The 17,159-nt window shown below is 35.6% G+C and overlaps 1 protein-coding gene across 3 annotated transcripts in view; it reads left to right on the forward strand.

Annotated features, from left to right (window-relative positions):
• The window catches only part of BBS9 (Bardet-Biedl syndrome 9), a 291,661-nt gene that overhangs the window by 24,570 nt on the left and 249,932 nt on the right, over positions 1-17,159 (forward strand). For all 3 annotated transcript variants that reach the window (XM_063156843.1, XM_063156833.1, XM_063156849.1), the window contains exons 6-9: positions 6,289-6,463; positions 10,161-10,245; positions 11,943-12,126; positions 13,370-13,499. In XM_063156843.1, the coding sequence (XP_063012913.1) occupies positions 6,289-6,463; positions 10,161-10,245; positions 11,943-12,126; positions 13,370-13,499 (574 nt within the window). The remainder of the gene's footprint in view (positions 1-6,288; positions 6,464-10,160; positions 10,246-11,942; positions 12,127-13,369; positions 13,500-17,159) is intronic.

Here is a 17,159-nt window from a genome sequence, read left to right on the forward strand (position 1 = left end):
AAATTAATCTTCTGCATTGAAAAAAAGAACACATTTGAGTGACACCACTTTCACAGCTGCCTGAACATTTTTACTGAGGGTATTTCTTGCACTAGGTGGAAACATTCACTTTTATTTGTAGAAAAAATTATTCTCTTAATATGGAGGTTGTGATAAATTTTTGTACTACAGTCTGTTTAGGGGAAGAGACTTTACCTGTCATGCATACACAGTGCCAAATACTATGTTTCTTTCAGTAGGCATTTTAGTATGTTGGATGTTGCAGCTATGACACTTTGAGGTCTTTATACTGCATGCTGGTCTACCCTACTCCTTTTATCCATACTAGTGTTTTTCCTAAGGGTCCTTCCACCATCTCAGGTTAATATGAGATTTAAAGGCATAATTCCCAAGTAACATAATTTAACTATGTCATCTTCTGTGACAAGACTTGAATCAAGAACAAAGGAGTATATCACAAGTGTCTAAGGGACTAACAGTGTGAGTGAGGGCTGATTGGCCTTTGGAGATAATTCAATAGTTCAAGAGTCTCTTTCCATCTGAAATCCTCCTTATGTTTTATGGCAGGCAGAAATCTACAAGAGGTTAGAATTCAGTATGACAGGTGAGAGAAGCAATGACATTTTTTTTCTTGTGGCAGCTCTGACTCCATGCTTTACTATGACTTGACCAGGGAGGCTCCTTACGGAGAGGGCTGTTACAGAGACAGCATCTGGGACTTATGAATATGTTTTACTGCAATGCTTTAATATCCAGAATGGTTTAAGAAATAATTCAAGCTAACATCAGTAGAAAAAGGACTTGCATGTTTTCCTTAAAAGGAAAGGACGTACATGTTTTCCTTAAACACCTAGTTTCTCTTGAAATTCTTCTCTTCCTATCCTCTGCTCTACTTTTTATTTCCTTCCCACTGGAGTGATTTTTCAATTCCAGTAGAAATGCACCCAGTCAGTGTCAGCTGGAACGTGTGTACACTTTGTGCATCGGTTGGGAGGGGTATTTGCATTAGCACAGAGCGATGCAGGGCAGTTTTTGTCTTTGCTTGTGTTCAGGGTATTGGCAGTCAGATCCTCTGGCCTAGGATGAATGGCCACAGCTGAAGCCCTGAACTTTGAGCCTTTCTGTAGTTATGCAAGGAGCAGCCACCAGACCTCCAAGCTAGTAAATTCAGAGTTCTTTCAGAATGTACACTGACACTTGCTTTGTGCACTGGGTTAGGGAGGTAATGTAAGACTTGCCTTTTACTAGGCATACGTTGTTTGAAGAACTGTTCAAGTTATTTTCAAATGGTGTTTCTATTTGCCAGACCTGCTCCCTGAAGTTCTTTTCTCACAGTTGCCCCAGATCTGCTTTACTAAAGGAGCTGTACTCAGCAGCAAGTTTTCCAAAATGGGTTTGAACTGGAGAAGTCTGTGTTCCCTATGCTGTGAGAAATTTCAGGGGCAAATTTCAATGAGGAAGGAAAAGGAAAGCATACTTGCTTGTTTCAAGTCAGGACAGGAACTTGTCTTCCTGTCTGTGAGAATGTAGTTTATGTGCATCACTTCACTGGTCACTTTTTTATCATATGAGGAAAGCATTTCCCCTGTATCATTAAAGGGATCTTAGGCTCCTGAGTGTCTTGTAAATGCCAGTTTATATTTTAATTTTATTTCATTGATGCCTCCTTCCACATGAGGCTTTTTTAGTGAGGCATTTGATTACCATTGAAGGCAGTTAAAGCTTTCTCTGCTGACATCTTCCTAAACTCTGTCATTTTATGTAATTTAAACATACATAACATTGTTATTTTTTCTGTGACTTAAATTGTTTTATTTACAGTTTTACTTTTTAATTTTTATTTTTTCTGATTTCCAGTTTATCCCACTGCAGTTTTCATTGCCTGATTTCATGTGGTGCTCAGGCCCTGTGATTACACAATGTACATTCTATGGAAATGATTTGATGCCAGAGGGGAAGCTCAGAGTACAGGAAATCATTAACATGCAAAAAAACTTGAGCCCCAAAATAGCTTTAATTAGAAGCTTATTTCAAAGAACTACCACCTGCCTCTCATTTTGTCTTTGCATTAGCTCTAAAAATACATTGTGGCTTAAAAGTGTGATGTAAATATATTCATATCTGGAATATATTTTTGATAATATAACTACAAAACAACGGTAGCTAGTCTTGTGCTTAAAAGTAGCACTCCCTGACTAAGGGAAATTCCTCTTGAGATGCAAGCTGCTGAAACTATGTAGAGTACACTAAGTGGTACCATCTGATATGCAGAAAACACTGTGGTTTGTATTTTCACTTTATAAATGTGTCACTGGCAAGGCCAACTGGCTGCAATAAACTTTTTGAAATGGGCATTTCTGGTTGAGTGTTTGGAGGACTGCATTTCTCAAAGTGAAATGTAACAACTCCATTCACTACACACACATTAAAAACAAATGGCTGAAGGAAGTAGGTTGATCTATGAAAAGTGGGAAATAAGAGTTCATACACAATTTAATATTCTTTAATTGTGCTTTACATGCAATAGTGTGGATAACTGGACTTTGAAGCATTAGAACAAGCTAGTTAAAATCCAAATTTGGAAATTAGCAAGTAGGAACAACACAATTATGATGAACAAAGTGATGGGCATATTAATAATAAGTGCTGCTGTGCTTTTAAAAGCCAAAAGAGTGATTCCTGATTCAATCTAGTGCCTCTGTTTCTTTAGGCAGTACAGTTCAGTACTACAGAGTGCTTGCAGATCATTGCTCTAAAGAACTTGTCAGATTATGTCATGTCATATCCTATTGTGTCACTACTGTGTACACAGGAGAGATTTTAACAATGATGTTTGTGTGTGATTTTGGTTATGCATGCTAAAGATGAATGCTTCCATGTTTCACATGACATGTAGCTTCATATATATTGTAGGAAATGCTGTAGTGCTTCACTTCATCACTTTCATGATGTTATGGAATTGGTAAGAAGATTGATGTTTATAATATAGAGAGGAACAGAAGCTATTACTGTTTGTTACTTGAGCAGCCTCAACATTTGTAATGACTTTTTCTTTTTTCTGTTATTTAAATTGTAAAATGTCTACTAGATTATCACTTTGTATCAATTGTATCTGCTATAGTTTTCATCAGAAGAGTAGAGATTAACAACTTAATTGTAAATTTTAGACAAGCCTAAACTCTAGATTTTGGTCAGCAGTTGTCTAAGAGACAGTTTTCTTACTAGTATCAGTATAACCAGGAAATTTAATTATATTACAAAATCGGTAAGATTTCTGCTGTAGTAAGGACATTCACTTTGCAATTAATGTCTTTTACTTTTGGTCTATATCAAAAAATGCTTAGAAGTTTTCAAAATGTAATAGCAATTTGGTAAAAATTTAAACATACATAACATTGTTATTTTTTTCTGTGACTTAAATTGTTTTATTTACAGTTTTAATTTTTCACTCTTGTTTTTTTTCCCGCTGACTTTATATTTTTCTGTGCAAGAAAAGATGAAAAGCAGTCAGCCTTAAAACCCCTAAAGTACAAGTGTGTTCTACCTCTGTGCCCTTCAAAATAAAAATTTCAAGCTGCTATCTGTAATTGATTTGTCTTCAGGTTACAGGTGCCAGGGAGTTCCCCTGAAGTTAGATATTGAAAGTTAAAGTTCAGGCAATAGAGCTATTGGACAGCTGCAGATTTCCTTTGTAGCACAAAAGATGGAAGGAGAATTCATAGGAGACTTTGGAAGGGGATTTGAAGATTCTCTATACCCAGACTCAGAGGGCTTCATTCTTGAGAAAGGTGTAAGATGGAAGTGGAACCAAACAGTTGGCTGCTGTAAAGTGGTGAGGGGGTTTACAGTGTGCCTGGTGCTGAATGTGATTTTGAGGTAACAGAGGGAGAATGGCTGTGGTCACACGGACACCTGGGTTATGAAGAACTGTTTTCTTGTGCATCAAACAAAAATGCCACTAGTTATTTGTAGTAGCCAGTGACTATACTATAACCATATCTGAGAGAGTGTGGTGGCAACCAGTTGGCTAGCATCTTTTACTAGATATCAGTGTTTATACTAGTTTCTAAGGGAACTTTTATAGGTTAATAATTATTTTATATAGCTGGCTTTATATACTCATGCCCTTTCTAGACTGCATCAGCAGTGTGATAATAATGTCAGCAGCTGTTGGGAGGTAGAAGCTGGGTATCTTTATCGTTGATAGCCTACCAGTACAATACTGCTCAATTTTCCCTGCTGGTTCCTAGTCTTGTCTGATCAGGAGCATGTGATAGGACTAAATCCTGTGAAATTTCACAGTTTAGAAGGGACAGAAATCTACTGTAGATGCCTTGGAGTAGTTCAGAGATAAAAGACAGAATGACTTCTTTGAATGTCTGATTTGAATGATTCTTCTTTTGACACCATCTAGTTCAATCCCACTTCCTGAGCAGAATTGGCCAGAAGTTGCTCAGGATTGTGTTCTGTTGTATTTTCTGTAAGTCTATGGGAGAAGAATTTACAGCCTTTCTGGAAAATGGGCTGTAGTGTTTGATGACCTCCACAGTAAAAAAAAAAAAACAACCAAAAAACCCAAAGCAAAACAAAAACAACAAAAAAACCACCAACAAAAAACTCCTCCAACCTATGTTCAGGTAGAATTTCATGTGATGCAGTTTGTTACTGTTTACTTTAGTCCTGTAAGTGGATGCCAGAGAGAAGAGTCTGTCTTGCTCTTGTCTTTTCACTAGAGACTGAAAGATTCAACTTTGCCTCAACCAAATGAGCAATCTGAATTGCACTTTCAAATGTCCTTCTTATTATGTGTTTGTTATTGGTAATAGGGTTTATGATATGTTATGAATTATATGCAAAATCTGTAACAAAAGGATTTTTAGACAATGGGAAAATCTGAAAAAGAGATTAAGAAAGTGGGAAGGACCCTGCTGCTTTATCTTCCTTCTTTTTTTTTTTCTTCCCTGTTTTTACCCTAAGCTAAATTTTTACTGTGTATTTCAATCACAAGGACAAGTAATACAAGTAATACAACATACTTTCTGGCCTTTTACACTATTTACTTTTAAGTAGTTAAAGTTTCTGTGAAGAATCACAGTGGAGATGAACAATGTTTTGCACTGTACATTTGTTGCATTTCAGATATTGAATATTTCTTTGACTTTTCTTACCTTTTTGGAACTGTAAGAATGAAGTTTTAGTCTATTTTTGTTTTGCTTCACCTTCCTTTGTTAGAAAACTTATTAAAGGATTGAGGGTGAAACTTGTAGAACAGACAATTTATTTGGGTTTTTCATGCATACAGAATCATTCCTTAGAAAAAATAGAGTATTTTAATTGAGGTGAATAGACATTTGGAATTACATTTGAATAGACAATAGACATTTGAATATTTCATGTAGTGTTTGCAAGGTAAGAGCTAATCTATGAATTCAGGAGAGATGCATCTATCAGCTTCAGAAAGAGTTAGTCCTAATGGTATAGCTCTCTTTGAATGCCTAAAAAATACTGTTTGTATGAGTTGTTACCCTTGCATATGAAGTGCATAATCAGCTTTTGATCTAAGAAATCTTCCCAGTGAGACTTTGAATTTAGATTGGTGTACTTGAGGCATGACAAGCCATGTCTTATGTCATGTCTTATAGCTGCTGAATAATGCATGAGGCTTGAAGTAATTTACTTCAAGCTGCAATTTTTTTATTTGATGTTTTTTAGGCTTGCTAGTAATACAGAGTTGGACTTTTTTTTTGTTTTTTCTTTCCTTAAGGACAGAAAATGTGAATGTAAAACATGGAAGATATTACCATTTTGTATTATTTTCACAATAATACATATTTGTGGGTCTTTCTGTTATGTTGCTTAAGTAGACTTGAAATAGAATTGGTTAATTTAAACCACAGTTGTTATGACTGCCTGTAAGGTATGGAAGCATTTAGGAACCAGAATAATTTAGTGTTTTGGGACTATTGAAACATTTCTTTAAACAGAAATTATAATAGTTTTATCCTTAGGAATTTTGTTTTGAAATAAAGTATCTTGCTGCTTTTTAAAAAATGTATTCTGAATGTTATTCCCCTTCACAATCTAGTTTGTTTATTTTAGAAAGTAAGCTTTTATAGAGGTTGGAATATTTAGTGTTTTTCCTCATGGTAAACACTGCCATAAATGAAAATTTACTTTTGTTAGGATTACTTATGAGCACAATTTTAATTTACTTACGGTTTTAATATTAAAACTACACAAATAATGTTGCTTTGTTTCCTTTGTGTTTCTTTCTGTTGCTTCCCTTAGGTCGAGATTTGATCTGCATACAGTCCATGGATGGGATGCTCATGTTGTTTGAACAAGAAAGTTACGCTTTTGGCCGCTTTTTACCTGGTTTTCTTCTGCCTGGTCCTTTGGCTTACAGCTCTCGCACAGACTCTTTCATTACAGTCTCTTCTTGTCAGCAGGTTGAGAGTTACAAGTAAGTGTTTATGTTCAGTAATTATAGTGTACTTTGGTGGTATCATTTACTAGGAAAACCCATTGGAAGTAATCTTGTTTAATTTTTAATGCCTTTGCTGAAGTATCCAAAAGCAAGTAGTTGCAGGAAAGATGTTATATGCTGCTGAGTGATGACTGTCTCAGTACAGTCATAGAAGAAATTGTGCTGTGAGTCCTGAGGACTTTATGGTCCTATTTTGTTTTTATAAAGGTAGTAAGTCTGCTAGTTTATCAAGGCTCTGTTTCTCCCAAGTGCCAGGTTTTTTTTCTTGCTTCAGTTCAGTCTAGTCTGTGCTTTCAGCACTGGAACATGGATGAAACTGTTGTGAGCTGTTTTAGCTTGTGACCATATTAAGTTTATGGGTTCAACATTTAGAAAAATAGAACAATATGGAAAGTGAAGACTGTACAAGACATTTCCACTTCCTCCAAGCAGAGGGTCTGTGTATTATAAGGCCAACCAGACACAAATCTAATAGATAATACGAAAGAGAATGGGAAAGATTTTGGTGGACAGGCAAGGGAGCATTTGTGTTTACTGTGGAGGAGCAGCTTGAGTCCATGGGGCTCTCTGATGCAGCCATCATGTTGAGAGTTTATCAAATATCCATCTGTTTAGAATCAGATGGATGCTTGAGCAGTGGGACATTGTGGTGGATGTCAGCTGTGAAGCCTTTCTCAAACAAGATGTTTCCCCATTGCAGACCTTTGTTCTCACAGAGGACTAATGTTAGGGTTATAGAATCTCTGTCCCTAGCAGTAAATTGGGGTGGGGTGGTGTTTGGGGCAGACCTGTGATGACAAAAATCCACACCCCCTAAAATGGATGAAAAAGTGTCAGAGCTGTCAGTCTGCTCTGTAAGAACAATAGTTGTTCATAGTTCTAACCAGCAGGCAAAGATGGGTGATGATGATACTGAAGCCAGTATATCCTTAACATCTTCATCCTGGATAGAAGGACAATGCATGTCCTGAAATTCAAGCACAATGTCAAATTTCTGGAAGTGGCTCATATAAAAAGGTTAGATAGGGTGGCCATTCAGAGGAATCTCATGAGGCTGAAGGAATGGGCAAGTACCTTAAGGAATTTTTTCAGAGGTAATCATACATATTGAAGAAAATAAGAATGCCCCTTTTTATAAATAATGCCATGGGAATCTAATCCAGAGAATGTTAGTTAAACACAGTGCTTTGTCACACTACCCTGTTTTGTCACCTGTAGTTCTCAAGGAATATTCTTTTTATTTTATTGCTTAAGATTAATCAGATTATAGGTATCGTGTATTGTTTTCTTAAAACTGGACAAGACATACATGCTGCAAGTAAAAGTAATTTAATAAGCAATTCATAATTTTCCTAAGAATTTAAATTCTAATACAATATTAGAATAAAATTGTAATATAATCTATTAATGCTGTCAAGGAATAAAGAAACATTTTTTTCCTTTAAAATGAACATCTCACATGTTTAAATTATGTTCAGATTCTTGACCTTTACAAAAGATGTGGCTACAATTATTAGTCAGTCTGTTATTAAATCAAAAGTGTGCCATCCTTACTGTAGGGATATAGTTGTAAAGGAATTTTTCACTTGGTTATTGGTCTTTAATGTCAAATGTTAAGACACTAATGGAACTAATCTCTAGTGTGTGTCTGAAATATTAGGACATTAGAACAGAGTTAAGTAATCCTTTTAAAGTGAAGGAAATAGATATACTAAGGAGAGAAGAGGTTATTTTTATGGTATTGAATAAAAAATACAACAATTCCATCTAGTGCTTTTAGCAGAACAAGTTGCCAAACTTTAAATTACCCATTTTCTTATAGCTCTTACAGAACAATTGCCTCATTTGATAGCAATTTTTGCTGTGTTGGTCCTCAATTCTTTTAAGATCTAAAAGCAAAATGCCTCTTATATGCTTGATGTGATAGCTGAATTGAAAGTTTGTGTTGGTCATCTGTGGCTTGGGTTTTTTTTTCATTACAGACTATATGCAGGTAGCTGGTACTTAGGTATCAGTATGTATTGCTGTTTGATGTGAGCTTGATTTGAAACCTCTGTATTAGGTCTCTAGTTAGTTATTAAAATGTTAGTGTGCTTTCCAAAACTATCAGTAAAATACAGTGAAGAGAAAATTTTGTTAGGTCAGGAAACTTCTGTCTCCTTAACTCAACTTATTGAGTGATTCTGTGAATCTGCAACTTCTCTTATAAATGTGTTAAACTGAAAAAGGGAAGTAAATTCCTTCATACAGAGGGCAGTTAAAGACATCCTAGTTGTACTTAAAGCAGCTCTCTTAGTATTACTAAATAGGTGACAGCATTCACCTTAAACAATTAGATTTTTTTCTCCAAGTACATAGTTTACCTTTGTAAGTAAAACAATTTTATAAACTAAAACCCTTCAGTTGCAAGCAGAGAATCAGTGGATAGTTAGGTTTGGAAGGGACCTCTGGAGATCATCTAGTGTAAGCCCCCTGCCAAGACAGGGTCACCTTGAGCAGGTGACACAGGAATATCCAGTTTGGCTGACTGTCTCCAGGGAGGGAGACTCCATGACTCCCCAGTCAGCCTCTGCCTCCTCCCTCAATGTAAAGAAGTTTTTCCTCATGTTGAGGTGGAACTTCTTCTGTTTTAATATATGGCCATTAAACCTTTTCCTTTTGCTGCACCACAGTACATTCATGAGATATGAAGAATATTGTTGTCATCATTTTAAATCTCCAACTTTGACAATGAAGAAAAATATGTACTGCTATTTTAGATTGGATTGGAACATTCAGAGTTGTGTTGCTTTAAGCTTCAGAGCTGATGGCACTCCATGATTTTTTGGATCAGTTTAAGTGAGGTCTTATTCTATTTATTTCACTTATGTAGAAACCTTCAGTATCCCACAGATTATCTGTGTGCATACAGAGGAAATGGGGTAGATCAGTGAGTTAGGATACCAGCACAAATTCAGGAAACAGTTGCAGAAGAATCAGTGAGGACGCAGTTTGAACACACAACTTTACATAGTTGTAAAGAGGACAGATAGATGTGCAGAGCTTTTATGGCAGTTGCTGTTTGTTCAAATGTCTTCATTGCCAGTTTTTCTTAGCATGGCTTGTTGGCAGTTAAAATAATAAAACCTCCCCAAAACTTTCAAATTTTGCTAAATGTGCCACCTACTCATTTCAGTTTACTGTGGTCTCTTAGATTGGAGCCACTTTAGTTTACTTAATGGAGCTGCTTGTAAGTTTCACTATTAGATAGAGCAGTTTGTATTTCTGAGTGGTTTAGAAGTTTTTTGAAAGCTTAGTAAGAGCAAGAAAAAGTAAATTTTTTTATTAGAATTTCAATTTCATTATTTGATACTTTGTTTCTTCTATCTTTGTGGTCTGTACTTCTATCTACTAATATTTAGACTGTTGAATTTGTTTTAACTCCACATAAAATCTGAATAGAAATGCTTGTTTTAATTCTACCTTTATATTTAGCTGCTATCCTACACTGATACTAGTCTTAACATCCCTGCTGACAGTAGGCTTGTTGCAGTGGGCTTTCTAACCATCCTCTTAGGCTGTGATTTTACTGTGTATGTGTACTCTTGATAATAATATTTTATTTTTTACTTAATGTAGAAGGTAACTACAAAGATACAATTCTAAAAAAATAATTTTTAACTGCCTGTAACAGATACCAAGTGCTGGCATTTGCGACAGATGCTGATGAAAGACATGACACAGAAGAGCGAAAGCTCAGTTCTGGAAAAAGGCTTGCGGTAAAACCCGTTTATTTTACATGCCCTGTATGGACACTGCACACATATTGAAATGGCTGACGCTAGGTAGCGAATGGAAACATTGTCTGCTGACAAAGGACCTCATCCAAGTACTGCTAAAGGCAATGGAAAGACTCCAGTAGATTTCTATTAAGGTTTCTTTGGGCTTCAGTTGTTTTAGGCTGGGCCTTAAAACTTGCTGTTGTTCTAATGAGAAAAGAAAAATAACTGCAGTGAAAATAACTATTTCCAGGGCAATTTGTAATGCAGAACCTACACTGTAGTAAAATAGATAAATAGGTACACCTGAATTATTGCTCATATTTTTAAATGAAGTCTGATTGTGACTTTGTGTTGTAGAAAATTAATCTCATTCTCCTTGGGGAATCCTTTGTACTTAAAGTTCTCAGTGAAATGTTTCCATAAATAATGTCCTGAACTCTTCCCATCAAGAACCTGTGGATTCGGTAGTCTTTTGGAGGTCCCTGTCACTAATTTGTTTAATATTTGAGCTGCCTCTTCTTGAGAGGAAGGGAATTTAATTCTCTGTGGTCCTGCAGTAGAGTTGCTTGTCTGCTAAATATACTGCATATATAAAATGCTAGAGTCATCATATTTCAGATACAACAGTAAAATATTGGTAGAGCATCTTCCTTCCTAATTGTAGAATTTTTCAAATACACATAGGCTGAATCCTACATATAGAAGTAGGAGAAGGCAATTTATAAATTAAAAACCTGGAGACTTCATCAGATAGACTGCAAATGAAACAGTTTTTTGAAATCTAAAACATGAAGCATGCTTGGAAACAAACTTAATAAGCTGGGCTTTACCCTTTAACTTTTAAGCTGGCACTTCCAGTTTCATATATCAGATATGCTAGGATATTTGCTGACACATTCTATGCTCTTTAAGCAATATAATTAATACTGTTCATATAGGAAGTGCTGACACTTGAACTTTGATATACTTTTACTTCTAAATTCTAAATTTCTGTTTAACCAGCTTGGCAAAAGTCAAAAGCATTTTTTGCATGTGTGTTTAGTTGAAATTTCTCAGAGGAGCTGAAGAAACAAACCAATGAAATGTGTCAATCAGCAGTAGTATTGTTTAAAGACAGGTGAGGCAAGATTTCTAAGTAGTTGTTTATTATATCAATGTACATAGTTGGAGAAGGAAACAAACTATGACATACACCAGCATTTCTCCAGATTAAAGGGTGTACCTGAGTGACTGCAAACATAAATATTGGTTTACACACCTAAAACATTTGTCTAGTTTTCCATTTACATATATTGGTAGAATCAGTTGTCACCTTTTGCTCTTTATCCTTGTCCTTTAATGACCAAGGACATGTACAGAGGCAGATGAAAGTTATTCTAAACATCTATTCTTGGATTAATTAGTTAAAGTACGAAGCATTTCCATTTTGAATGAGATGCATATTTTAAATTCTAAACGTACTTAACTGTTTGCATAGCAAACAATTCATGACTATTAAGATGTTTTTCCTGCTTGAATCACATTAAGGAAAGTTACTGACTGCCCTCAGAATAAGAGGATAATTCTTATCCATAGAATGGCCTTGATTTTGCTTTTCTATCTATGTTAATGATACATAATTTACTTAGTTCTGAGCCTTTGTCTTTAATATACAGTTGTTATTTGATTTTTGAAGCATGCTTTTTCTTTTGAAGGTGGATTGGGTTTTAAACATTGGAGAGCAAGCACTGGATATACGTGTTGTCTCATTTAATCAGGGAGCTTCTTCTGTTTTTGTGCTTGGTGAGAGAAACTTCTTTTGCCTAAAGGATAATGGGCAAATACGATTCATGAAGAAGCTTGACTACAGTCCGAGTTGCTTCATTCCTTACTGTTCAGGTTTGTAAAAGGAAAACGTAACTTTAGTTTGGTTACTTTTTAATTTTTTTTTTTTTTTAACCACTGAATAAATACATTTTTCTGAATAAGCAGACTGGGGCATTGCGCAGCCTGGCCTAGTGGAAGGTGTCCCTGCCCATGGCATTTAGGTTAGATATTAGGAAGAAATTCTTGAGGGTGTTGTGACACTGGAACAGGTTGCCCCAGTGCTGGCAGTGTTGAAAGCCAGGTTGGAAAAGGCCTTGAGTGACCTGGTCTAGTGGGAGATGTCCCTGCCCATGTTAGGGGGAGCTGGGACTAGATGATTTTAAGCTCTGTTATAACCCAAGCCATTCTGTGATTCTGTGAGTCTATGATCTGTAGAATCATAGAATTTGAAACTCTCTTTTTGAACGAGGCGGGTTTATTTTCAAATGTTACTTTTTGTGAAGTGCCATAATTTTTAGAATCTAAATATTTTCTTATCACCAAATGAAGATATGTGTGTGGTGCCCAGCTATCAAAGCAACAAACATGGAAGAATGACAGTCTTTGGAAGAGTAAACTAGTGTTTAAAGACCTTCTGTTTGAGGACCTTTTGATTTATAACTTTCTGATATTTACAGATTCTTAAAAATATCAAAGTTTATTGTTATTACATTGGTGGAAACAACTTGTTTAGATACTTGGTTCAAATTACAGACCTATTAATACCTATTCTCTTTTAATGTTTCAAAAACTATCTGATAAGTTTTTGACAGTATGTCTCCTTTTGAACTTGAAATATAATTTTAATCTGAAGAAATTTGATCTTAGCAATCTTCACATTTTGTACTTTCTGATTTGAATTGTACTATAAATAAACCCTATAAATGCATACAGATTTAATTTGTATTCACAAGTGAAAGAATGAGTGAATAGTGTAAGTAGCAGATATTTAATCAATGTGTATTTTTCATATCTATCCTGGCATGTCAACATGGCCATTATGAGTCTTTGTCATGTTTTAAATTACCAAACATGGCTGACCAGAACCTTAGAAAGTTGTGGCATGTATTGTGAAATATGCAATTGAAATTGGTATCCATAATTAATCACATATGTCCTTGCTTGTGTCAATGTAACTTTCCTAACTTTTGATGCTTTATAATAAATTAATTTATAACAACTAATGGATTAAAAATAAATGAAAACATGACTATAAAGAAAAGTACTTTCTTTTGAAAAATCTTTCATCCTAAAATTGTTTTTTTTCTTTGAACAGTGCGAGAAGGAACAATAAACACTTTAATTGCAAACCACAATAAAATATTGAATGTTTATCAAGATATTACATTGAAATGGGCCAGTCAACTTCCCTGCATTCCTGTATCAGTAAAAGTAGCGAATTTTCAGTAAGTGGCTTGTTAAAGTTTACTTTCTTCTTAAAATAATCTCTGGTTTTTGATTAATCTGTTTCTAGATGCTAACAAATAGTTATGAGGTATGTAACAAACAAGGTAACTTTTAAAAGGAAAATTGTAAGTTTTTTTCTTTGTTTTGTAAGATGTTAATTTGATTAATGAGTGCATGTCCTAGGGTAACCTTATGATGCTTTATGTATGCTAGAGCAATACTTAGAATTGCTCTATTGTGCTTTAGGTTTCCTGTTTTTTTTGAGTGAACCTGGAGCCACATAGCTCCAGCCCAGTAGCTTCTTTCTGAAAAGAATGAAAAGTGTCGTTGTGCAATCTGGCAAGGTCCTTCCCTGAGACAGGAAAATAGGGAAGCTCACTGAAAATCTGTTCTTCATCAAGCGTTTAAGAGCATATGCATTCCAGAGATGATTTGTTAGAACAGATTATTAAAATCCAGTGTTAAATTATGGAAATAAAAGAATGCTTAAATTGCTGAGGGCTGCACTGCACCAGACCAAAACTCCTCCTAAAAGAAGCATGAGACAGATCAAGGAAAAAGTGGTTGGGTGGGGGATTGGGTGAAGAGAACGTAGGATGTGTTTATAACTTGTGCTGCGACTGTCGCTGAGATAGGCAAACCACAGAAAGGTTCAGCCAGTGTTTTTATACAATCCAATTTATGCCTGTCCTGTTCCCCCAGAGCTGGGCTGGGTGCTGGTTCCCCAGGGCCTATGACCATAGGGGATGCAGCAGGAGTGTCCTTGTCACATAGATCTGATCCTCAGCAGGCTGGTGGCTGCTGGGCCAACATACACTGGATTGCTAAACATTTGATCATAAGTCAAGCATTTTACCTCCAAACAAATGGAAATAGAACATCTGACTAACTGGCTTTGCTGAGTTGTGCAGAGTAATCTGAGGGATATTTGTGTTTTCTTTGTTACTAATAGATACAAATTTTTTTTAAAAAATATTCATAATTTTTTTTAGGTGAGAGTTGGATTGGCTTTCATCCAAAAAACAGGTCTTAACAACTGAAAAATAATGAACAGTCTCAGTGGGCCACTTAGTATAACCCAGAAGTTAACTATACAGGATACAACACTACAGCTTTTGAAGTATGGAAAAAAATATTTGAATTCTAAAAATTTGAAAAAAACCACTGACATTTACAATAGCAGATTGCACTAACATTTGTATATACAATTACTTGTTTGGAAACCCATTATATTGAACCATCTGTTTCAATAATGTGTCTGAAATGTTTATGCAGCTTCTGGCTGTTCCCCGTGAACTTCAACACTCAGCAGTTTGATATTAGGGAGAAATTTGAGAGCCTAAAATCTGTCCCAGCTCAATTTGCTAGTTAGTATTCCCACAGACCTACAAATGCCAGGGTTTGACTTGGGGTTGTGTTCATTAGCAGGTAGAGAGGCAGTAATGCAGTGATGCAAACCTCTTTATACAGGAACATCTGTGTGCCTGCCCCCACTGGCCTGAAAGGCACTGGGAGAGGTGCAGGGCTGTGTGTTTCTGAGCCGTGCTTTTACCTGTCTATTGGAAAATATGCATTAAACTTGTATTTCCTTCTGGCATTAAAAAAAAAGAGCTAAACAGCAAAAACTGTAGTAAAGCCTATAGAGATAGTAATTGGGCTTAAACAGGGCATATGTGTTTGTTTTGGTGGGTTTTTTAGTATTGTGAAAGGGAATTCTTTGTGAGTCAATGTGATAATGATTTTCTTGTACTCAAGAGAGGCCTCAGTCTTAGTTGGGGCCTCTGAGTACAGCACTACTGTAACATAAATAATATTAAGGACTTTAATAAGCATAAAGTTGTTAATCCTACACTGTTGAAAGACTGAAGTGCCTTAAATACAATGTATGCCAATTAATTACTTTCTTCACTTTTATTGCAATAATACTTACAAAGTAAATGGAGCACTTTGAAACATGTGCTCATGTTCATACATGTTCATTTGTATTTTCCGCTTGGCATAATGTCTGTTAGTTCTAATGTGTGGCTCTAGCTTGCTGGATTAAAAAAACACTATTAGAAGCTATTTTATGTAAATCCCTTGGGGCAGGAGTAATGATTGCTCACAAAAGCATTGTGATTCCAGTGTATGCCCCTCCTTATTATTTATGAATTAATTTTTCCTCTTAAAATAATGTGTAATACAGCATTTCTCTATTGCAATACCAGTATGTAGAATAAGATTACAATATACTACAACATTTGAGATTAAATTCCAGTACAAACTGCTTGATTTCAATCACATTCTCAGAAACATGGAAGAAAAAATAGAATTAAGGAGAAGCAGTTACTTAGAATATTTTGGGTGTTTCTTCACTCTAAAAGTTATGTATTTTTACGCTGTTAAATTACACTTTTTGCCTTCTGTTAAAACCTCAATGCTCTCTGTCAGGATGTTGAAAATTTGCTTCAAAATCTTGTGATCAGAAACTTGAACTGCAGGCAAAATTTTGAATGCTTATCTTATTCTGGGTTTTTCCTGAATATCTCTGTGACTAGTCACTGAACTAGAAGTTCAGTTCTTGTAATTGTTATAAAAGTTTGTCCCTTATTTTATTGGAAGTTTAGGTTCTGGTTCTGCTAATATATATTAGTTACTGTTTCTTACGTATTTTTAATGTCAAAGGGACTCCTACATATTTCACACTGCCTGGATTGCTTCAGAAGTGTAACCACTTACACTGACAATTTCAATTAATTTGAACTGCTTAGGTCTCTCTCTCAGCACAAATTTATCTTCCCATGGATAAGCCTGCTTGAGCAGTTACATTTTTGTGTGCCCTGGGTTGTTATCCTTCAAGTTGTGGCTGTGCAAACACATTCTCACTGAAGCTGAAACTCTTGAAGAAAATGGTTTAAAAGAAGAAGATGGTTCTGCCTAAGTTGATTAAAAACCCCCAAACATCCCCCCACCAAATCCACAAACAGCCCCTCCCAAACCTTTCTAGTGTGATTTGAAGAGAAACTGTCCATATGCTGCGGCTAAAACGGCTGAAATCTGGGAAAGCTGCACGAAGGAATGATAAGAATTCTTACTCTGCTCAGAATTTCAGTGTTGTAATAGCAGTTGTAAGCAGCAGTATTTGCTTGGTATTCATCATAATTATTATCTTCATAGAATTGACTTTAAAGTCCATTCCCTTTTTTCCTGCACTTGAGTTTCCATTTTTCTGTTTCATGAGAGACCTCTTCTCTAAGACCTACTTTGTACCTCTGCGTCTCCTTTGCAAAGGAAATTTCATAAGCAGTATCTCCTACGCTTACAGATTATAAATATTACAATTTTGTCACTGATTGATGCTTCTTGAGATGTGTTAAGATTTCTCTTTCTCTGTCTCTTTCTCTTCTCACTTTTTTTCACAAGTCGTATTTGTTTTCTGTATCTGAATTATTCTGTCTCCATGTACTTGACCATAAATGGTCCTTGGGGTAGATTATAATAGCTAGACAATTATTTTTCTATTTATTTGACACTTGGCAGAGTTGTTTCACAGAGTGCATCTTTTAATGGCTGATTGATTGCACTGAGTATTAATTACTCTGTCCTTGTTGGCCCGAAACTAGAACATTATGTTAAGGTGCATTTGGTCTGAGGCAAAATAGCTCATGTTGCCAGGCTCT

Source organism: Melospiza melodia, chromosome 1 (genome assembly GCF_035770615.1).
Source record: "Melospiza melodia melodia isolate bMelMel2 chromosome 1, bMelMel2.pri, whole genome shotgun sequence".
Classification (NCBI taxonomy): domain Eukaryota; kingdom Metazoa; phylum Chordata; class Aves; order Passeriformes; family Passerellidae; genus Melospiza; species Melospiza melodia.